Raw genomic sequence first — 24,731 nt, 5'->3', positions numbered from 1 at the left:
TTACGACTTGGGTATAAAATTAACAAGACCACCCACATAGCACAAGTACATCAATTTGACGTAAAATTGATGTCAAAGACGTCAACGTCAATGATATTTTGTACGTCATTTTGACGTCAATGAAGATCAATATGACGTCAAAATGACGTCAATATGAAGTAAAAAAGAAAATAAATTTTATGTAAAAATGATGTAAAAAAATTTACGTCATTTGACGTCTTTTTGTTGTAAATTTGACGTAATATTGCTCGGTTTTTTAGGCAAAATGATGTCAAATTCACATCAAATTGACATCATTTTGTTGAGCAAAAAAATGTAAAATTGACATAAAAATAATGTAAAATATTTCCCCTAATTTTTTTATAAAATTATCAGTAATTCTTCATAGAACTGTAATTGTATTCATATTAACTTTCAATGTTTCTCGTGCCAAACATTTTATAGTTCTGCAAAATCTTGATGGCCTAATTGGCAAATCTTTTGCAAAAAATCTGTTGGAACCCTGCCGAGGGAAACATGTAAATAAATACCTAACCTAGGCTATTTTACAAACACTGTACAAACACTGTACCTAGGCATCAGCTGATGAATTTTCTGCCTAACAGATAAAATAACTAGGCCTACTATAAAAATACTGCACTTTAAATTTGCTTAATTTGTTTTCAATAGCAGCGTTTGACATTGGTATAAACTTTTTCAACAGCAGTGTTAGACATTGGTATAAACTAACTGTGGAAAATATATTTTTATGCTCTTTCTGATCTATTTCAAATTATGGTGTTTATATTCTGAGGTTATTTAAATAACAATATAAACGTATCTTACAAAACGGAAATGATAGGCTTTATTAATTTCATACAGAATCTTTTATGTAGCCTACTTTTTACATTTTGCTGTACAAAAATATTTTCAATTTATGATATTTTTACAAATAGAATAGGAATTAATTATGCCGGAAAATAAAACCTTGAGTCCAAATAAAAATATTTATTCATACAATAAAACTAGGTACATCATTAACATCCACACTACTTATATAACTCATATTCGCTCTCCAATTCTTCTCTATTGCACCCTCCTGTAACAAGCAATAAATAAAAATGGTTGATTATGGAAATACAAAATATATTCTTTATAGAAAGATCATTAAATGGATAGCAGCACACAAATGTCGTGTCAGAGGGCTGGTACTGATTTACCAATGGTTTGAGGGGCTAACCAAATATACAAATACACCTATCCGTTTTAAAGACCCAGGAGGACAGACACGAAAAAGAGGGTGGTGTGACGAAATAGTCAAATTTACCAACTCTTCTAAGTTTTAGGACAAGATGTGGCCGGGCTTTGCAAACAAGTGCATGGTTTCATGCTAGCTAATTTGCGATGCATGTGATTTTTTTATAGCCTACTGAGAAACGCTCATACATGGGCATTTTTATTAATAGCCTATAGGCATATATTTGTTGATTTTATTTATTGAAATGAAAACATTTTCAGAAATATTTACCCTCAGTTATATTTAAAAATATGAGGTATTATTTGTAGTTATTTCTAAATAATTTTAATAGACAGCGACTTACGATTTTGATCTTTGTGTGCCTTTTTTTTAGACTGATAACTGAACTTCAAAATGTGTATTGCTTGATAGTTTGTGAACTTAGCGTATTCAAAAATTTTACCTGTTAACCCATTAGAGTGGAAAATTAGGACGGTTCAAGAAATTTGACTAACAAGGATTATAAATTAAAATCAAGCATAAAATTAAGAATCCATTTTAAACGAACGCAGAAAAAACAAACAAAATTGTATTCACAAAAAAGACTAGTCCTACCCATAGGACCAGCCAGACTCAAATTCCCTCCTCGGAACGCTCAGAAGGAGCCGATAAAATTCAGGGGTCGATAAAAAGCTGTTTTGCTCTTTTTAACTGATTAGTTATTTTAATTTTATCGAAAGGACCCTAGGGGATTTTATAGAGCTCTAGAAGTGCTCATGAAATCTAGCAGACGCTTAGGTGAGAGCTATCTCATATTCACCCTAAAATTGGTCTAGCTTTAAGAATGACTCTGTAGTCTAGGTCTGACTAGTATTCTACCCTGACCGATTCAATAAAACGAACCCGTCTTACACTTTTAAATTATCTGACGAAAGTGGGTAATAAATGAATGTAGGCATAAGGCATACGTACTATGATTAACTGGAAAAAATATACTGTAATATAAAAATATAGAGTATTCGGGGGCCTGCTTAGGATGAACACAGAATTGATCATGATATGGTAAATACATTAATGGTTAGGCCTACTAACTTATTCTTCATAGTGTAGATCCAATTGGGGTACTCCCAAGACCTAATTATATCATCCCCAATATAATAGGGGGGGTTAGGAATGTGATATCTAGTCTCTGGATATTAAAACTACATATTAAAGATTTACTAATTAAACTGAACGGTCGTAATCTTGAATTAATTAATTAATACAAATCTAAACTATAGACACCGCTAGTACTAAGCCAAGTTGGCTAAATGTATTTGATCAAAATCGGCCTATTTAACATTTTATCAACATGAGTTAATAGCCAAGTTGACCTTCTAAATAAATTATCGATAATTGACGTAGCCTAAGATGTGTAAGTAGCGTTTAACAGTGACAATGTTATCTCGTCGTTAGTGTAAAAACTAGTTTAATCTTGTATCTTGGTCATGCTCCGATTAGGCTACAGTTAGATTGAAGCTTAAACAAACTTTTAGTGGTGAATTAAAGTACTAGCCAACAGCCTACTTGATGTGACTATAACCTACAAGAAGGGCCACAAGCCCTTTCATACAGAGGGTATAGAAACTGAAAGTTGGTGGAAGACTGTTAGGTCTAATTCGTCTCTTAAATCACAACTCTGAATCTCTCTTTTGAAGAGCTAATTATATACCCCAACCAAACCATAGAACAGTAAACAATCCCTATTGCCACAACAAAACAAAATATCTTAAATATAAATTAAATCACAACATGATTGCTAATTAGCCTACCTGTAAATGATTTTAAATTTACTTCATTGTTATTATTATTGTATCTTGAGAGGGAATAGTATTTCAATATGAAGGATTATTGTAGTAATACATGTCGGTATTTGGAAGTGAAAATTAGGCAATGCTTCCTCTGAAAATTAAACGCGGAACCAACACAACCTCAATAGAATTACAAAAAATGAACTTAAATAAAAAGTTGGAGTTGTCGTTTATGGTGGATTATTTGGTGGTTAATGTTTAATGATGGTTAATTAACTTTATGTAAAAAGTTAAATCATGGGCCTAACAATTTATTTTATTTTCATGATTCCTCTTAAGATTTCATTTGTTCATACTTGGGCATATTTCCTTATTCATTTTTTATATGCTACCTATAGCTATAGTAACTTCATCAAACTTATTTTTAATAAAGATTCAAAAAAAAAAAAGATTCAAAAGCTTTATTTGCCGTTCAATACAAAATGTACAATAGGCATTGTCTCATACATTAAATAACTTAACTGCTAAAATAAATAAATAAAATCAATTCCAAATAATAAATTACAAAATGCAAACTCACACAGCAAACCATGCATAAAAAACAAAACAGCAAGCCAAGCAAAACAAAATAGCAAACTTACATACCAGTTACAGGCAAAACCAACCAGGTGAAATGGGCTTAGCCCTTATAGCCTCAAAGAAATCCTCAGTTTTGTAAAGAGGATTTAATACTAACCATTTCCTTGTGACCATACAAAATTTAGAGGTACACAAAGACCGTACTTCAATAGGCAGGCTGTTAAAAAATTTTATGCCTGAAACAGGAAAACATTTCTGAGTCAATGTTAGCCTATGACTAGTCAAATGTATGCTATTGGAACTTCTTGTATCATGTGAGTGTACCTCCTTGTTTAAAACAAAGCTAGACTCCTCAGACTTGATGGCAATTAAACATTGATAAATATATACATTAATGACTGTCATAATCTGCAACTGTACAAACAATGGCTTGCAATGTGCAAGATAGTGTGCCCCACATATAACTCGCACTGCCTTTTTCTGCCATATCAGGATTCTCCGAACATGAGGGGAGTGACCCCAGAGCCTTGTCCCATACAAAATGTGGGACTGGAAAAAGGAGAAAAAAGCGAGTCTCACAAAATTAAGGGGAACTTCACACATGAGCCTCCTAAGCAGATGAGTGACTCTACTAAGTTTAACGCAAAGGGCATCGATGTGATCACTCCACCCAAGTTCAGAGTCCAAAGTGAAACCCAACAACTTTACTGTGTTACCCTCAAGTACTTTCTTGCTTAGGCTAAACAATATGCCTTGTGTTTTTCCCTCATTAAGTGCCAGCTTATTACCAGAAAACCAATCTGAGGCTGCATTAAACAACACATCAACATTATTACATGCAATATAAGGATCAGTATGGTTCATAAACAAAGTAGTGTCATCCGCGTACAACAACATGTCATGAGAAACACAATGATACAGATCATTCATGGCAACAATGAAAAGGAAGGGCCCTAACACTGAGCCCTGCGGGACTCCACATCTGACCTCAATGGCACTCGAGTTGCTACCATTCCAACTTACAATCTGAGACCTATTGTCTAGATAAGACTGCACCACCTTGAGGGCACTCCCCCCAATGCCATACTTCTTAAATTTCTCAATTAAGTTGTCATGAGGAACAGAGTCAAACGCACGAGATAAATCGCACAAAAGAACAGCAGTTGACGACTTGCTCTCAAAAGCTTCCAAAATTACTTGAAGGAGAGAATCTACAGCCGTAACTGTAGACCTTCCCCTCCGAAAACCATGTTGAATAGGGGCAAGGAGGTTATTCCCCTCAAAGTGGTCGCAGAGCTGATTCAACATGATCACCTCAAATACTTTACCAAACACCGGTATTAAAGACACCGGTCTAAAACTCTCCATTACATCCCTAGGGCCCTTCTTGTATACTGGCACTGTTCTAGATACTTTCAGTACATCAGGAAAAACACCCTGCAGAAGGCAGGAGCTAAACAGATGGGCCAAGATTGGAGCAATCAAAATGACAATCCTTTTCATAAAATTAGCCGACATATCATAAATATCCTTACTATTAGAGGATTTAAAGCTATTTACAGTATTTACAATATCTAAGGCATTCACCATTCTCCACTGGAAATTTACATGGGCCAATGGAATGCTATCTATGTAATTATACTCATTTACAGGAATCCCGCTCACAATATCAGCCACTGAGTCTACAAAAAAGTGGTTGAATTCCTCAGCAGAAGCAAACTTGCCATCAACACCCAAGGAACCAGCTCCATGTTTATTGATCAGGTCCCAAGCAGCCTTACACGGGTTCGCAGCCCTGGATATTTTATCAGCCGCTGCAGCCAGCTTCGCCTCTCGTAGCTTTAGACGATAGTTTCTTCGCAATTCACGAAGATAAGGAGTAACACCAGGTCTACTTTTGGTCATATCATGAACAAGAAGTATGTGCCTTTTTAAGTCAGCAAGTTCATCAGTGTACCAATTACTAACATGACACTTTGCAGGCCCGTCCTTACAAACACCGTTACGTGAAGCTACTGTCTTGCGTTTTACAGGAAAATAGAAATCAAATTTACCCTTAAAATTTTGAAAGAAACTGTTAAATGCATCATTTGCTGGGAGTCCACAAGTCTCATTAAACCACACTGCTACTTGACTCGCAATGTCGTCACAAAATACATTCAAACTAGTCTCGTTAAATAATCTGAATGATACAGATTTTGTCAGATTGCTTGACCGATCCTCCCGAGCTATAGGCCTAGTACATTTAAGCTGAAGGAAAATGTGCCTATGGTCAGCAATTATGTCATCACTGACAACAACAACATAGTTCCAACTGTCAATATTTGTTAAAAAAGAATCAATGGATGATTTATCCCTAGTAGGCACAAAAACACTACTGTAAAAACCAAAACTACGGAGGGTATTTAAAAAGTCCATTGAATCCCTTCCTGTCTTAAGTAGGTCTATATTATGGTCTGTACCTATAACCACCGACAGGCCAAATGTAGTCAAGAAAGCTAAACAGAGTTCAAGCAGTTCAAAAAAACGATCAATCGAACCATTAGGTGAACGATACATGGCAACTATAATAAGATTCAAATCATGTAGTAATACAGCAGCAAACTCACCCTCGAAATCCTCACAAAAATTGCTTACATCCAAGCAGGTGAAATTCAGCCCAGATTTCAAAAATAGGGCAACACCACCAGAATAGGAATTTGTCCTACAGTAATGGGAGGCAAGCTTGAGGTTCCCAATACCACTATAAAATTGAACTTCATCAGGTTGAAGCCAATGCTCCATTACACAAAGCACATCCAGGTTATTATGTGCACACAGAAGTTCCAGTTCTAATATTTTATTTCTGATACACTGGATGTTTATCGAGCAGAGATTTAGATTCACTACCGGTACCCTGGATTCAATTGAGGTCTCGGTAAAAAAGTCTTAGACTTAATAGGTCTAGAAGACTTTACGACAAACAGTTAAATTCATGTAAGTTAAAAAGTTTATCTATGAAAACTTACTTTTAGTAAGTTAGGCTAAGAAACACCAAGTAGCATGCCATCCGCAGCCAATTATTTTGAGGTCTTCAACAATGTTGGCGGTAGACCCTGGGCATTTGGAGTTCTTCATCATGATAGCCTCTGTACCGTACTGTAAAGAAGATAAGGTAGTTTTAATTACGATTGATTGTAATAATGTAACTTTAAAAATGATAGGCTTTTGCTTGGAACAACATAATGTAATTACAGTTCTCAATGTATCACACTAGGCCTGCCTATACTATATCTATTGTTTTTAGTAAAGTGAAGTCGCGAAGTGGGCAATTCAGGGTTAAATTAGATAAATAGTGTTACTGTACGTCAGCTGTTCGTATGTTTACAAAGTGAAAAGCCGATGAAATTAAGTAGGCTACTAAGTACCGGTAACCTAATTATCCCATTGGATATTAAATACCGGTATCCAGCAAATTTCGATGATGGGCAAGATGAACTTAGTTCGAAATGCAAAAGGTTTACACATATAGGCCTATTTAGGTGTGAGTGGTTAAGAATTATACTATAAAATAGAATTTAAAACAGTAGGCTAGCACACTCTGTGTAGATGGCTCATCCGACTACCTTGGCTATTTTGATAAGTTATTGAGTTATCCTACTGATTTAAATACTAAACTGGCAGGTCCTGATTGACAGAATAACTTGTAACCTGCTTCAGTTTCCAAAATAAGTTAAGTTAGTACATAATGGTTAGGCTAGAACATTACCTTTTCTTAGGTTTAGACTCCTTATCCAAAAGATAGGGCCTAGCCTAACTTACTTAACTTAGGCCTACCCCTGCGATACCAAACAAGCCTAAAGTAGCTTAACTTACTGTAGAGTAGGCCTACTTCTAAGATAGCTTAGGCTAATTACTTTGCTGCAACCGTATTGATTAAATCGCAGAGGATACGCGTCCAGTAACCGAACGTAGATTAATTTTATCGTCCGGCAGTAACCTCACCGGGTTGTGGGGGCCCGGAACACTATAACCACAACGATACTGTACGACGTACAGCCATATTCAGTGGTGTAGTGGATAGAGTAGCCTACTCGGCTGATGAACAAGAACTAAGAACTAAGAAGAGTTAACTTATCTAGATCCAATACCAATGGAGGCACTAACTTTTTGTCAAAGATTTAGCTTAGAATATCATTTCTTCTTAACTGTACATCTTTTGTTCGAATTTGAGGCATTTAACTTATAATTTAATTTTATGAACAGAATTTTAGTTAACCTTCATTAGATTTTTTCACTATCAGCAAGTATGTTTAGGCTAGTTAGGTTAGGTTATGACAGTTATTTGCCGAATGCGTATCCTCTGCCTAGAATTAAATAGCCGTGGCCCAGGATTCTATATGAAATAGGCTTAATGTTACCGATTAATGGTAAAGCTAAGTTATTTGCTTAGGTTAAATGATTAGTACTTGCCTGAGTTTTGTTGAAATTGGATTTCCCGGTTGAACTTTTAAGGCTGCTTCTAGGCCTGAACACTTGTTTTTAAGTAAAACTAGCTAAGTTAGACTAAAAAAACTGTTAACAATTGAAACTACAAAATAATAGGTAAATGAAGTTATTAATGTAATAAATTATCTTAATTTTTCAATAATTGGATAATTATAAATAATTCATTCAAGAAAAAGTCGGCTGGTTTTTTAGCTATCACAAAATGAATAACGCAAACACTTAACAATAACAAACATTAAACATTCCACCATATGAAGCAGAGCAGACCAGCAGACAGGCATGACAACGAAAATTATTAATGGATAAGGAAGGACCAAAGACAAAGGGCGCGTTCTGGGAACATGTACCGGCGCACCGGTGCAGATTAACCGGTGACTTACTCACCGGTACAGCCCCGGGGCAAGAGTCTTGGTATCCCAGAACGGTTAGTCACCGGTTTACGGTACACATCGGATTATAATTTACACATTCACCTACTATTTGCTTTATAATATTTAAATCAAACAATCAGACTTGCTCTCGCGGAATAAATTATTTGAAAATGATTATTTATTATTTATTACGTAATATAACCCCCTTATTGAACAAATTTTCACTCATTACGCAACATAACCTATAAAACTAATGAACATTATTCGGTGGACCCGCCATCTTGCCGTAGCTGCAAGCTGTTGTCAAAGAAACTGACCAATCAGAGGCCGCCGGTGTATTATGCACCGTATAATTTCTCCGGTGCATAAATCTTGCACCGGTGGAGGAAAAAGAGGAAATAGCTGTCTGCTAGGTTAACTCACCGGTCTCCCAGAACGACACATTTTTTGCACCGGTGCGACACCGGTGCACCGGTACATATTCCCAGAACGCGCTCATCGATAGAGGTTTTACTGATGGAGTCAACTAACTGCTTTTAAAAATTTACTTTATAAATAAAGTGTACATAAATAAAGTTTTAAATGTAGCTTGCCATAATGAAATGCCTTTTTAAAACAATATGACATTCTGTTCATCCGAAAAGAAACTTTCTTGACTTTTAAAGAAAATAGCGTTGTTTTACTACACGACTTTAAGCACTCATTTGACACTTGTATTCAATGGAACTCTACAATTTGATTAGGCTATGTACTTTTTCACTCTGTAAAATGTGTGAACTATAGCTTAGATTAATGTATAACAATTAAGTAGGTTTTCGTACGAGTTAGTATAGAAATTTAGTCTCAAAAGTTTTTTTTTCCATTTCCACTTTAAATTATATACAGATTTTTGATCAGTGTAGTTGATAAATTATTTTACGTCATTTTTACGGCAAAATGATGTAAACATTTTGATGATAATTTTTGTTCCAGTTGGATTATGAAGTTGGTTTTGATTATCATACTAACAAATTATATTTCGTCATTAAAAATAAAGGAAACAAATTTTTTTCATTGAAATATTTGATAAAAAAATTTACCACAATTTGACGTCAATATGACGTCTACAATTTGATCAGGACGTCAATTTGACGTCTTTTACTTAATTTTTACGTCAAATTGATGTTATGTGCTATGTGGGCACCTACGCCCCAGTGTGTATGGTATGGTGTAACTATGGATTTTCTACAGTAAAGAAACTTGATTATACTTGATCAATCTACACTGTAAAAATACGTTAAGCTATCTGGTGTTAGGTCTATCCATTAATCAAAAGCAAAAGTATGACAAATGTTTACAAAAATTACTGCTACAGTGTTCGTCTATTCCTATTTCAATATCGAGTCTAAATAGGGATTTCAGAATGAGGTGAGGCGGGTATAGACATTGGTGTCAATTCCTTTCCAGAGTTTAATATCAAATAAATCCTCGATACAGTATCTGTATTATGTGAAATGTTAGAAAAAATAGCTTTGTGATTTTACGAGGAAGTGCAAGCGGATATCTCTTAAAAGCCTTCAACTCTTCCATTCTCACATTGAGAATTGTGGCCAGCTTTTTAGCGCAAAATAACTTAATTTTAATTTATCTTTGCCACCGACAGAATGTTTAGCTGTAAAATACAGTTTCCTGACATAATATAAATTTTAGCCACAAAATGAGCAGTTTATTGTAAACTATAGCAATGTCCTCAACTCTCATAGTATAAGAAACACAAATAAACAGGACTTAGTAACCAACTCTATGATACGCACTACCATTGCCTTTTGGATATCTAAAGCAGATATTCCACCTTTATGGACCAGCTGTTAAAAATAGTAGAATACACCTTATGCCAACATTCTAATTCTTTCTCCGTAATTTTGATACTTTGATATGGCACAAAAGATTATTTTTATAGCTCACAATACGTCATATTTGGCTTGATGAAAAAATATAGTGGATGACAGAATTCATTAATTTACATCAATGTATATGAAAAGGTATTTAATGTATGTTTTTCATACTCTGTTGCTGTCTCAAACTCCGTTCATTTTTATCCTGCAGCTTTTGCACGTGAAGGTAGCGATGGCTACTTCTATCAATAATAAAAGGTTCTACGAAGTAATTGCAACTTCCAGATAGAATGTCCAATTCAGAAACCAAAATAAAGTTAGTATCTACGTTAGAAACAGTTTTTGTTTGTAACATTATTAAAAATGGACACTCACCGACAGGAGTATAGCAGAGGTCCTGAAACTCCAGTAGAATCTTCGGGGGTGGCCCCGCCTCCATTCCCGACCTGTGACGAAAATAAACAGTCATCATCGGTAATCAAATAATTCAGTACTGAGCTTCAGAGATATTCTGGGTGTATCCATTGACCAATCAAATGTTTTAAAACAATAGATGCTTCAAGGTTATTAAACACACGCTGTAAAAAAATTAAACATAGGCTAAACTAAAAAAACTAACCACTGTTTACAACATAAAACTACCATTATACATTGATGTTAAACTCAAGTGGTGACTAGTTTTTCGGACATTGGTAGCCACTAATTTAAACCTTTATGCAAATATTTTAAACATAGCATTAGTAATAATGAACCTACTACTTTACTATAAATATTAATTTGTTTCAAAGTCTTTTCAAGTATCCGGACTAAACTTTACTTTTAAAAAGTATTATACGTATATTTTCAACAACAGACATGTTTGAAAACGCACATAGTGGCGTCCCCATCTTAAATAATTGATAATTGATAAATAAAAACCACACTTAAATGTAACTCTAACAATTTGCTTCGTTGTTTTTTTAATAAGGAATAAAATATTTTAATGGGAATATTATATATAAATTTGAGCTTTTCACATTACTGTTGGCTTAGTCAGTCATAATTTTACGGCTTTTAGACAAATGTGTTTGTACAGAATGTTGGTGTTGTTCGTACTGTGTAGTTATTGTAGATCGATTAATCGATGTAGTTGTATACACCAGTTTTCGATCGAGGCTGGCCCTACGATGGTACCTATTATGAAATCAGTTAGCAAAAATAAAAAAATTCTGAAACTGTTAAGTCTAATGTAAAATACGTTTGCGATGTACGGTATCTTTGTTTTATTATAGAGTTTTACGAGCTTTGAGCTGTAAGCTGTGTTGATACGCGTGTTTTCAGCCAAGACGATACAATCTTGCGTGAGAATGAAAACATCGATCACGCATCTTAGCATGTTCAACTCCCTTAACTGAGACTTGGAAGTGGGTCTATAGGAAAAAGAATCAAAACGTAAAAAGTAGAACATAAATTACATAGCGAATGGTTTTGGATTTTTTAAATTGTTCCAGGGTGAACCATAGAACACACAACTTGTGTAGTAGTATGGTAGTATCCAGTGGGCAAGGACAAGTTTTCAACTAGACTGTTTGATTTAGATGTAATTAATGTTGGTTTAATAACATGAAAAAATTAAAACCAATAATTTGAAACATATAAATATAAACTAATAAATCTATTAGGAGTACTATTTATCCATCCATGATAGAACTTAGTCTCCCATTTAAGTGAAATAAACTCACAATAATAAACATATAACTTCATATTATAACACATCATTAATGCTACTTAAAATGTTATCGATGTAGGAAATTAAATAAAACGGGCTTACCAAAATAATGTATCAATGTAACAATGCAAGTAAATTACAAGAGTGTAATTAATTTAAGGATTAATTTTTAATCCGTATTAAGTAATCTATGGGTTCCATAAAGGGCTATGACCGTGGTGAGTGTTGAAAGATCTCGTTTGGTCACCGCCCAAGGCCAAGTACATTGGACGTAAGCCAAGAATAGAACCGGTTAGAACTTTTATGTACACCGGACAGTGTCCTATAGGTCAAGAGAGGATTTTGTAATACTCGTTCTATCCATTTATAGTAACCTAGAACAGCTGGAAGGCAAGAAAGAGAATCTGTAAAACTACTAGAGAATCTACAGTCATATCACCAGGTCACACAAAGGTCAATGGTTAGTCAAGCGGTCAGGTTAAAGCACAATACATCTGTCCTTTAAGTCTCGCGTTCAAATCATGCCAATCACTAATAATCTGTGTGACAATTATGAGGCCCAAAGTATGAAGCCCACTTAAAGCTTTAGGTCTAAATATTTAAATATCGGTCCTTGGATGATTGGGCATTTTAATAAAAGGTCCTAGCTCAAAAACACATGGTATTATTTCTTAGTTTTGTAACAAAGCCTCAAAAGTTATTCTACGATCATCCTTTTACTCATATCCAAGAATACGCAGCCATGTACTCCCTGGACCAAAACATACGAAATGTAATTACTCACCCCTTCTTCATCTATGACATTTCAGGACAATACGAAATGTTTTTGTTTTTTATAAACTTTTACAGAACAAAAATAAATATTTTTAATACAAGAAGGATCTGCGAGATAAAAGTTAATTTGAGAATTGCTTGGTAAACATATTCTGGTCGTACAGGACAAAATCATAGTTAACACTCTAATACTAACTAAATTAGTTCAATTAATTCTCATTTTTTTTTTAAATACAATTTCGACTCACTTCTTGCGACGAAATAAAGATGGGCGTAATTTTTGCCTAGAATCTCCCATTGTTGAAAACAGTGATATACTTTCACACAAAGGCGGCAGAGATACAATTGATGTTAATAAACAAGCTAACTAGTTGCAAGGGACTAAAACGTGGAATGAGAGATGAAAGTTACCGGATTCATTGTCAAATAACTGTTATCTATCATTGACCATATACAATGGAGAGGATGGAATATCATGTACTGGTACGGATGTGTACTGGTAGATTGTTAACAGATAAACAACGAGCACAGTACTGACGATATGAAACTATAACAAATAATGCTTAAACTAACCAATTCTGTAACTAACGATAACTCACAAGTACAAAAATAAACCTGGTAAATGCGAGGACATTTTATAAATGTGCATCGTAAATTTAAGTTTTATAAGATATTGGAGTGTTATTTAAAATAAATTCTTCACTGCTCACATTTATTACTTAGAATTGGTAAACTATAAATATATTATATCGATAACAAAAATGAAGTGTATGCCAGTTTTATCACTCAAAATCCAATCGATCAAATTGACCGAAATAGTGCAAAAATATAGCCTCTATACGCAGAACTCATATGGGTCTGTTTCCGTTTGGATAATCAAACAAGGTCACCGTTATCAACTCTGCCCGAAATAATCATTAGACATATTAAATTTCGAATCTGTTAGTAGAAATAAACAAAGTAGACAACCCCAGTGGGTTAATCTTTTTTTATCTTGATAATAACTCTATTACTATTAATTTGCTGTCTTATTTCAGAATGTTTTGTTCATTTTTTTCACTAAAATACTGTGCTCTATAATAGGTTTCTTTCATAAGTTTCCAGCTTAGGCAGAATTAAATTGGAAGGTGTCAAATTGCAAACATTGTTCATACTAAACAGGGAGAAAAATGTGGAATAACCTTTCAAATACATCACGATAAACGTCACCATATTTAAATGATCGTGGATTTGAGGTTTCCAGCCGTTCGTTATTTTGTTTACAATCACAGCTGTATACAGCACGTGCTGCTGGGACCATAACAATGTTGTAAGTAGGTCAGAGGTTATGCCTGGTGAAAGGGAATGTCCAACAGGCGTGGGCGGTTGTGGTCTTGTCTCCACACATTGATTTTAAAATCAAATTATTTGGAACTTGAAATAGATTAACATTTAATTTTGAAGGCCAAACAGATGTTTAGGTCATCAGTTCAATGATCAAATTATCAGCCAAAAGGGATAACCGCCACGAGCAAATCTGACTATGGACGTATTTAATCTACGATGTAGATCTATTGTAACACCCTATTGTAAATTATAGGAATCGCTCTGCCCGTGATTCGCAACGGGAATAGGTCTGCGATTTTAATCAGGACCCCTTGAAATGCTGCTGCAAAACCGCTGGCATCACCCACTATTATACAATGTTAACTTTGAATAACCAATTAAATCTTTGCTGAGATATTTTGTGATGTTTTACAGGTTAAGGGTGTGATTTTAAACCTAAATAAATATTTATTGGGCTGTAACTAGTCTGCAATTCAATAAAAAACACTATGTAATATTTTGGCCACCAACTAAAAGTTATTGAGCGGAGCGAGCGAAGCGAGCGAAGCTCTTATACGTCGACTTTTATGCATTTCGTTATACGCAAACTCCTCCTAGACGGCTGAATCAATCGTTTTCAAATTTTGGATGGTGAAAAATACCATATCGGTGAGTGCCAACATCTATATGGCGTTAAAAATAACTCTCAGGAATCCGCCCCACTGGGTCTCAAAGTTTCAATGTAATCCTTATGGAAGCAGTATTTGACACATAAACAAAGACATATGATCAGCTGTTGACTTTTGAATGCAGCAGATGAAGAAATAGCTGATAGCATTATTCCACAGATATTAGAACAGAAACGGTATGAATCATAAATATAATCAAATGACGACACTAGCTTGAGGTCCGTGACGTAGGAAGTGCTAAAGGAAGTACTAAAGGTGAGCAGTCTAGAGTGTGGAAACTGTTTATGACAATTAGATTTAGGTATCTGCATTCCTAAAATTCTATGGGAAGGGAGGAAAACGGGTCCGCGACGTAGGAAGTGGTGAAGGAAGTACGAAAGGTGAGCAGTCTGGAGTGTGGGAACTGTTTATGACCATTAGATTAAGTTATCTGCAATCATAAAATGCTATGGGAAGGAAGGTAAACAGGTCCGTGACGTAGGAAGTGGCAAAGGAAGTAGTAAATGCGAGCAGTCCAGAGTGTGGGAACTGTTTATGACCATTAGATTAGGGCATTTGCAATCCTATGATGCTATGGGAAGGGAGGTAAACAAGGTTGTGGCGTAAGAAGTAGCGAAGGAAGTAGTAAAGGCGAGCAGTCCGGAGTGTTGGAACTGTTTATGACGATTAGATTAAGGTATCTGCAATCATAAAATGCTATGGGAAGGGAGGTAAACGGGTCCACGACGTAGGAAGTGGTGAAGGAAGTAGTAAATACGAGTAGTCTGGAGAGTGGGAACTGTTTATGACCATTAGATTAAGGTATTTACAATCCTATGGTGCTATGGGTAGGGAGGAAAACGGGTCCGCGACGTAGGAAGTGATGAAGAAAGTAGTCAAGGCGAGCTGTCCGGAGTGTGGGAACTGGTCATGACGATTAGATTGAGGTATCTGCAATCATAAAATGCCATGGGAAGGGAGGGAAACAGGTCCACGATGTAGGAAGTGGTGAAGGAAGTAGTCAAGGCAAGCTGTCCGGAGTGTGGGAACTGTTTATGACCATTGGATCAAGGTATCTGCAATCCTAAAATGCTATGGGAAGGGAGGTAAACAGGTCCGTGACGTAGGAAGTGGTGAAGGAAGTAGTAAGGTGAGCAGTGTGGAGTGTGGGAACTGGAAACCGTTTGTAGCAGTTAGATTAACGTATCTGCAATGCTGAAATGCTATGAGAAGGGATGGAAGCATCCCCACGACATAGAAAATGGTGAAAGAAGTAGTAAAGGCTAGCAGTGCGGAGTGTGGGGAATGTTTGTGGCAATTAGATTAACGTATCTAAAATACTAAATTGCTATGGAAAGTGGTGAAAACAGGTCCACGATGAAGGAAATGGCTTAGAAAGTAGTAAAGTATGAGCATAGTGTGAAAACCGTCTGTGGTAGTTAGATTGTGCATCTTATTATGTATCTATTAGATTATGTATCTTTAATCCAAAAATGCTATGAGAAGGGAAGGAAACAAGTCTCTGACGTAGGAAATGGTGAATGAAGTAGTAAGGCTTGCAGTGCAGAGTGTGGGAACTATCTTTGGCAATTACATTAATGTATCTGCAATCCTAAAATGCTATGGGAAGAGAAGGAAACAGGTCCACGACGTTGGGGGTGGTGAAGGAATTAGTAAAGGTGAGCGTGTTGAGTGTGGGAATGGATTAATGTATCTGCAATGCTAAAAGGCTATGGGGAGAGACTGTAGACTGTAGGTTAAAATAACTACGAAGCACGAATCGATACATATTTCGATACATGCAATCGTTTACAATATAGAAATTTACAACTGAGTTGACAACAGCTGATTTTTACTCCATAGGGGATACAAACTATTTTTACTTCCTAAATAGTAAAAATGCTACTTTAGACCCGCAACGCATGCTTTAAAAACAACTGGTATTACTGTAGTATGACCAAAACAATATAATATAAACTCTTGATGACTCCGCTCAATTTTGTGGATGCCTCTGCAAACGCCACCTAGTATTTAAAATCACTAACCGTCGCTCTAATAGTCTACTATAAATAACAGATTATAGTTTTAACAATACATACAATGCAATATAAGAAACTGTTACTTTATTAACTTGCAACAACAGCTGGTTACATTCAATATGATACATAGGTACCTTATAACCAATTCGCATCTCTTCTTGCAGTCTAAAAAATAGTTCATCACAATTCTACGATAGTTATTGCTCAACTTTGACATTGAAACCTTAATTAACCTATATTGCGTGCACATGAACTCTTGTATACTTAATTTAAACAACAAACTGAGAAAATCCACTATAATTACCTGGTTATTTCAGCAAAGTGCTTAAATAAGTTTAACATTCTGATCCAAACTTCTTGAACGCGCACCAAAACAATAACTATATGAGATATTGAGACCCGGACTTTGAGTATTACGTAGTGATTATCACAAACGACCGGCAGCCTTGTTTTTACTTATCTAAAAATTCCATTCTTACTAACAGTATCTAATACAAGTAAACTAATGCAGTAAAAACTAATACAAAATGTTGTGGGCTGGTCTCTTAATTACTACAAATTAATTGTTGTTGTTACAAATCTTACACAAACTTTTTATAGACTCACCCAATAAATTGACATTAAATGAATTTAAACTACGAATAGCTTATTGTAACTGGAAGGGCATACACTCATTCATAAATAATTGAAAATCACTTAACAAATTATTTCATTCCCGGTCACGTTTGAGTTTCTTGATGTCGACTAAATGGTTATGTTTTACTTCAAGGGCCATTACAGAGTTCGCTTCACTCTTTAGGTCCAGCTCCAAAGGACCAGTTTTAAAATATATCGTTGTATTAAGCGAAAATAGACTTTAAGTTGGTGAAATAACACTAAATAAATAGGGTAGTAACCGTTGAAACGCACTCGAAATACAAGATTTTACTAAGATCAGAAACATCCCATATTTTTCAGCTGTTCCACATGGATGACGAATTCATTAGGGAGTAATACATGATTAATATTTGGAAATATAAACATGTATGATAAACAAGCAAATGTATTTTATTTGACCTACCTAAGGTGACAAATTCCCTCAAGTCCTGAATCATATTAAAGCTATTTATATGTTTAATCCCGTTTGTACCGAGTAAAATTATATTAGAAAATAACAAAATGTTTCCTCGCGAAATACATGATTGGATATGTACATGAAGTGGCTCAGTTAGAAAATATTCCTAAATTATGAAAACTATTTTTGCTACACTACTGTGAAATCACTCTCTGCTCGATAAATCTCGCACTTTAAACATAGTCTCAAATATGTAATGACTCACTTTCTACTCTTGTTATGCAAACTACTACTATTCCTGTAATATTCAGTAAAATTCCTGTATATCAGGAATAACAAGTGCAACACTTTCTACTAACCTTTCATCCATTGAAATGTTGACGCTTTTAGTCAGTTCAGTATACACAATAAGAAACTTAAACGTCACTCCCCGAAGCACAAATACAAACAAACACTGAAAACAGCTACTAACTCCCAGGCATTTTAAACAAATTAATTGTCAAGAGGGGTAAATTTAGGTTGAAATCGAGACAAAGAGTACTCCAACATCTGACCTAGAGCATTGATTGACAGAAGTAGTATAAGTAGATGCCACTCGTCTTATTAGACTACCGATATCTTAAACTCTTGTCAATATGTTCGATATCCACTTCTATTACTACTGGATGACATATCATATTTACTTGTTCTTATAAATAACGTCAAACATGGGAAATACCTTGTTAAATTAGTTGAGTAAAGTAACGTGATGTTTTGACCATTTATTACTCCGGTTTTGACAATAACGAACAAATGAGGATAAACTGTGTGCGAATTGCGAATTTTAATATGGTTCAACACTTAATTCATATTTAAACTTAAAAAAAAATGTTGGTCAGCAACACTGCATCTTTGAAAGTGAACTCTAGAAATAATTGAAACGCAAATGGGTGAAGCCCTTAAGAATTACCTTTCCCGTTACCATTCGCAGGTGTACTGGATCATAAGCTTTAAAATGACAACTCAATCACGAAAATCGGTTAAGTAGGACGGCAGGAAGAGGGATGTAACAGAGAATATTTTTTATTGTATTTAAGTATATAGATATTTAGATAGATTAAGAATTTGCGAGCCTGTTACCCTTAAGGATCAGCTGACAGAGTATTATATTATGTTACTGTATGGTGGACGAAAATATATTTTATTGTTTACTATTTATTATTCTTGTTATATAACTTAGGCCTAATCTATAGTTATTTGTGCAACTAGTGAGAAAAGTGAGCAATTGACTCACTCGAGAGAAATCCTTACTCACGAGACGTAGGCGAGTGAGGAAAGGTTTCTCGAGTGAGGCAATTGTACTTTGCACTCGAGGTGCACATTATATTTTTCCTACAGTTACCTAACAATGTACATGTTCTCTCACTGATTTGAGAAAGCAAAGTGGCCAATTCGCTCACCAGTGAGACAATGTTAACATTGTCTCACTCTAATTACTTTGTCTCACTCCAGATTTGCAACGTGAAGGCACGAAATAGTGAGCGCGTAACATGCAGGCAACGTCGTATGCGCGCGAAATACGTTGGCAGCACTGGCTGTAAATCAGCTGGTCAGCTGTTGTACTGTTGTATTTGTCACTTCACATTAAATGTTATATTAAAAGTTCACTTCTGTGTAAAAATAGGTTATGTTTCTTCATGTTTCTTCACAAATGTTTTTGTTTTATGGTAACTGTAGGAAAAGTATAATGTGCAACTCGAGTTCAAAGTACAATTTCCTCACTCGAGAAACCATTCCTCACTCGCCTACGGCTCGTGAGTAAGGATTTCTCTCGAGTGAGTCAATTGCTCACTTTTCTCACTAGTTGCACAAATAACTATTTCCTACAGTTACCATAAAACAAATAAATTGGTGAAGAAACGTAACACATTTTTACACAGAAGTGAACTTTTAATATAACATTTAATGTGAAGTGACAAATACAACAGTACAACAGCTGACCAGCTGATTTACAGCCAGTGCTGCCAACGTATTTCGCGCGCATACAACGTTGTCTGCATGTTACGCGCTCACTATTTCGTGCCTTCACGTTGCAAATATGGAGTGAGACAAAGTAATTAGAGTGAGACAATGTTAACATTGTTTCACTGATGAGCGAATTGGCCACTTTGCTTTCTCAAATCAGTGAGAGAACATGTACATTGTTAGGTAACTGTAGGAAAAAAATATATAACAACAAAATTAACATTGCTTGGCTTTTGGTGGTTGCGAAAGAATCACTAATACACTGCAAACACATTTCCTACGATCCGTCGATCTCTAAAACAACAATCAGGGAAACATATTTTAGTCTACATCAGCAAACTCACATCAACCTACCGGGCATTAAATACTAGTACAGGCTTTAGAGTATAATACTAGCTTGAGAGAATACTTTAAGTATTCTAAGTAAATGATATTCTATTGTTTTCGTGTATATTCTTGTTATTCAAAATTTAAACGAATTTTACAAAATTAAATAATTAAATACTAAATTAAATAATTTTGATAATAACCTATTTTGGTGTGTTGAAGTATCTCCTCTATTTTGACCTTTCTTGGAATGAACAAGTTTTCCCCAAAAAATAAGATAAATTTACGATTAGAGGTTTGTTCACCAAGTTTGCTAAGAGTTGAGTATTGTTGGTAAACTGGTTAACAATGACACACCAAAATCTCACCAGGATGAGTTGATCCTTACCTTGTCATTATACCGAAGGCTTCAAAAATGTGATTGCTCGTTACAAACATTGTATGGTTGATGATTATACCACAGACTTTAGGATTACAAGTGTAATGGGCGATAGTAGCCTATCATTAACAAGTTATAAAATATTTTATGGCATTGCCTAATAAGGTATTACGTAAACTTCTAAATATTGTGTTGTTCACTTTACCAATTACCAGCAAAAGATCAGGAAAGCACATAAACATTATATTGTTGGTAGTCCATGGAATCGCACTGATGAACACATTACTTTTCTGACGGATCATTTACTAAAATTGGTACCTACCCATTGTTATATAGCTGAGTGTTACCTAAAAAATAACAAGGTCACCGGTTCGATCCAGGAAAACGTATTAAGCTATTAACGGTTCAAAACTAGACCCATCTGTTGAGCTAATCTTAGCTAAGAAAACAGCTGATCTAAGTCAGCAGAAAACATGCATATATGGTATTTACACCTAGGGCTTCTATCACACCCATCGCATATCGATCATCAATTCATATTTGGATTAAAATACGTCCAGCTACGTGGCCATTAAGTGTTGAAGTGATACTACTAAATATTTTTCGCAATTCTGTTTACTACTGAGGCAAAAGTAAACAGAATTGCGAAAAATATTGTTGTTATTTAAACAGAAACTGACTTGTTAATAATATTGTCGAGCTGTTCCCATAAGCAAATATTGACCAAAACAAATCTAAGGGATTTTAAGTTATAATACTAAATCACTCCGATTCCGATGTCACTCATCGTATGTAAGAATTACGATCCTTTTCTTTCACAACACATTAAGCTCTAGCAGTCGTCAGATGTGAAGAGGGACTTTGCTGGCCAAGTTAGCAGCGGTACTTTGACGTGTAATGCTTGATTGGCCACAATTGCCTCAAGTGGGATTTTAACCTATGTACGTTGGCAACACTGGCTTTGTCAACAGCTGGGCGTGAATAATCACAGCTGATTGCCACTGTCCCTCGAGGCTGCATGGACTATCACCCATACGACCATGTGTGATATTAAGGCTCATGTTATTGACTTTCGATACTGAAAGTATAATTCTCTTTTTACTGTAAATCTGAAGCATGATTTGGCATGTTGCAAATTGTATTACAAACATGATTTGGAAGCAGCTGGAGCATGTGTTGAATGCCAGGCAACGCATTGTTGTCGATCAAAATGTACGCATGGAGAAAAACATAGTTTAGGGTGAATTTGACGGCACATGTGTTTTACATGTAGATTTTCGTACCAGATAAAAATCAAAACTTTAACCACATATTACGAAACATGTTAACATATGCCAGACCCAGAGATAAAAAAAAACTTGAAGAAACTTTCTAAATAAATCCACTTAAACACTGACTCTTTATGGGACTGGATAAAGTGAAATTGTCTACAATTTTTTAGGTCATGGTTTTAGGTTCATTAATAGATTTGACTAAACACGGAAGAAATATACAATAGAAATTGTAGACCTAGGCCCTACTGATAACGGAATGAACGAGCAATATGAGCGATGGCTGCTGTTGATTAAAAGACAGACTACACATTCATTGAAAATTATTATCACTCATATGAAATTGCCTTGCAAAGATCTTTAAGATCTTTAAGAAGTCGACTACCACAATTGCTAACTGTTGCTTCTGATATGACTGAATTGCAAAATCTGTTTCTCGTGCCTGAGACCAGCAACTGAGCTTTACACAACGAACCACTCTTCATCACACGATCTAATATTTCTCTAAGATGGAACAAAATATACTTCATAATTTTAAAGCTAGGGGATTCAAAAAAGTTTTCATTTTCATTGCACTATGATAGTTCTTAAAACCCTTTACCAAATTAATCACTAGTACAGCTTTTTAGCGAAGGAGGTTCTCTAATTCAGAGAAACCTCTCCTAACTGAGACACATGTCATTTTCATTTGATACAGTAGTTAAACCTACGGCATGATGCCTACGAACCACAAGGTAAGAATAATTAATTAGTCACATAGCTAAAACGATTTGGTAACTACAGGAATATAAACTGACACCTTAAAAACAAAATTCCCGTGTTCTAATCACTACAATAGCTGATTATACCTAGCTCATAAATACTTTTAAAATACGGGAAAATACCAAACTTTATTATGATGCCAAGTGACAAAAATTAAAAAAAATTCCACATGACAATGACTTCCATTTAAGGACGTTCAAGGTGGAGTTACTACAATCAGCTGGGTTGCGTACAGAGCACGACGCAAGACCGGTTCGTAGGATTCTGTTCCGGTAAGGATCTAGCAGACTTTCAAAGATCAAGTGATTTGCTCAGGATATATTATGAAGTTTAGTAGAATGAATTATTTAAAGCCTATCTAACATTATTTTATTCTTGATTGATTTAAAATCAAATAATCTACATTTGATAACACTTTTGCATAAAGAATTCTCCTCACAATTTTCATCACGAATTACCGAGTTTCTCTGTATTTGCTGATTACTGTGGTGTATAAAGCAAGTAGTATTTTTTCAATAACCACTGACATAAACTACTATATAATATTATAGTAACTATAGCTTTTACACATAAATTTAGAATTATACACAAAAACGACTCGTAGTCTATTGAAAATATATAGTTATACAGTACTGCAGTTACTGTAGCCTACAATGGTTTCCACCCCTTTATCCATGTTATGTTATTACAAAAAGTTTTAGAAACTTTTAGTTTAGCTGGAATTTGGGAAAATACATTTAAATGATAACGAACACATTTAACACTTCATGATGTATGTTGTTTGTCTGAATCACTGATGATAATATATATATATAAGGTCACATTACCTTGATCACCAAGTGATCCATGAAAGTCCAAAAATAGGATTACGCGCGTTTCGACGTCAAAGCGTCATTGTCAAATCGCACAAAAACTTTCTAAACCATATGGTCACGTCATAGTCTACATTTAACAGATTGTTAGCAACAAAAGGGTTTTGTAATAAAAAAAAACATTCAGGGATTTTGTGCTCAAAGCACAAAACCATGTTCAATTGTTTCACTCAAAGGAAGCGTCAAGGAAACCATCAGACTAGAGGGGGAAAAAGAAGCCAGCCTTCCACTTTAGCTGTAAAAAGATCCGAATCAGAATCAGGTCGACAGTTGATACACCAAACCGCAAGTTTCCGCAAATATTTCTATTGAAATATTTCCTAGGAGATGCTATAAAGTCTAGTTAGAAACTTAACAAAAATCAAAAATGAAACTTAATTAGACGTGGTCTATGGTCAAAGTACTACTTTTTGAATGGATGCTCTCATCCAATTGGCTAATTTATAATGTATTTTTTTCTAATTATGAGTTGTTTGACATAATGTAATTAGCAAAATTATTCCAAACACGATCTTCTTTGCATCACGTTATACTAAAAAGAAATATTCCATTATAAAACATTTTATGAAACTAATGTGATAGTGGTTGCAGTAGTAGCACGTAGCTATCAACAATTCTGTGTATTTTATCAACAAAAGAGTGTGTTTAAATAATTATTTAACAATTAAAAGGGGTCTTATACAAAATATATTGTTCTCAATAATTAACACACGAGTTTAATAATTACTACCCAAATTAACAATTAACTATAACCAAGCATCAATACTATTTAACAACGATGTGTCAACAATACAACAGCTGTTACGTACCAGTACTATAACATAACCTCACAAGACGTAAGACGCAGTATTGCCACTCTCACAGCACAACAAGGACTGTCGGTTGGGTAGTCGAAGTCGGTCGAAGTACCGTCATCCGCCCGATAGAGGGAGAAGGCGAGAGCTTTTGAATGGCCTCCCCCGCTACTTCAAGTTTATGGGGGAGGGGGCCTTTTAAGCAACTTTGAAGTCACGCACAAACTTCACGTTATAAATGTATTTTTGTTCACAAACCACGCCTGGGTAACTGAGTCATTACAGTTCTCGTCTGATGATAAAAATGTTGCTGTTTCGATCGTGAGAAAATTCAATAGCTTTTGCATGGTTAGAAACTGGGCCCAGCTGCCCCTAATTATTGGGCCTTTAATCCTGATGTGTATAGAAATGGCTAGTGCATAATATGTAGGTTAACTTTTGGAGACCCGGGCACAC

General features: G+C 35.1%; 1 protein-coding gene across 4 annotated transcripts in view; it reads right to left on the bottom strand.

The window, feature by feature from the left end:
* The window catches only part of LOC128986545 (ATP-binding cassette sub-family G member 1-like), a 45,046-nt gene extending 20,684 nt beyond the window's left edge, over positions 1–24,362 (bottom strand). The window contains exons 1-2 of one of the 4 annotated variants that reach the window (XM_054406967.1): positions 24,291–24,362; positions 10,694–10,764 (exon numbers count right to left, since the gene is read on the bottom strand). In XM_054406967.1, coding sequence (XP_054262942.1) covers positions 10,694–10,757 — 64 coding nt within the window. In that variant the 5' untranslated portion in view covers positions 10,758–10,764; positions 24,291–24,362. Of the gene's footprint in view, positions 1–6,593; positions 6,724–10,693; positions 10,765–17,116; positions 17,169–18,225; positions 18,323–24,290 lie in introns of those variants that run through there. The other 3 variants (XM_054406966.1, XM_054406965.1, XM_054406969.1) reach the window with 3 other exon arrangements.
* Positions 24,363–24,731: the final 369 nt, after the last annotated feature.

The sequence above is a fragment of the Macrosteles quadrilineatus genome, unplaced genomic scaffold (genome assembly GCF_028750875.1).
Source record: "Macrosteles quadrilineatus isolate MER2022 unplaced genomic scaffold, UCM_ALF_1.0 Scaffold_2__2_contigs__length_208266976, whole genome shotgun sequence".
NCBI lineage: Eukaryota > Metazoa > Arthropoda > Insecta > Hemiptera > Cicadellidae > Macrosteles > Macrosteles quadrilineatus.
This window is presented reverse-complemented; position numbering and strand designations above follow the sequence as displayed.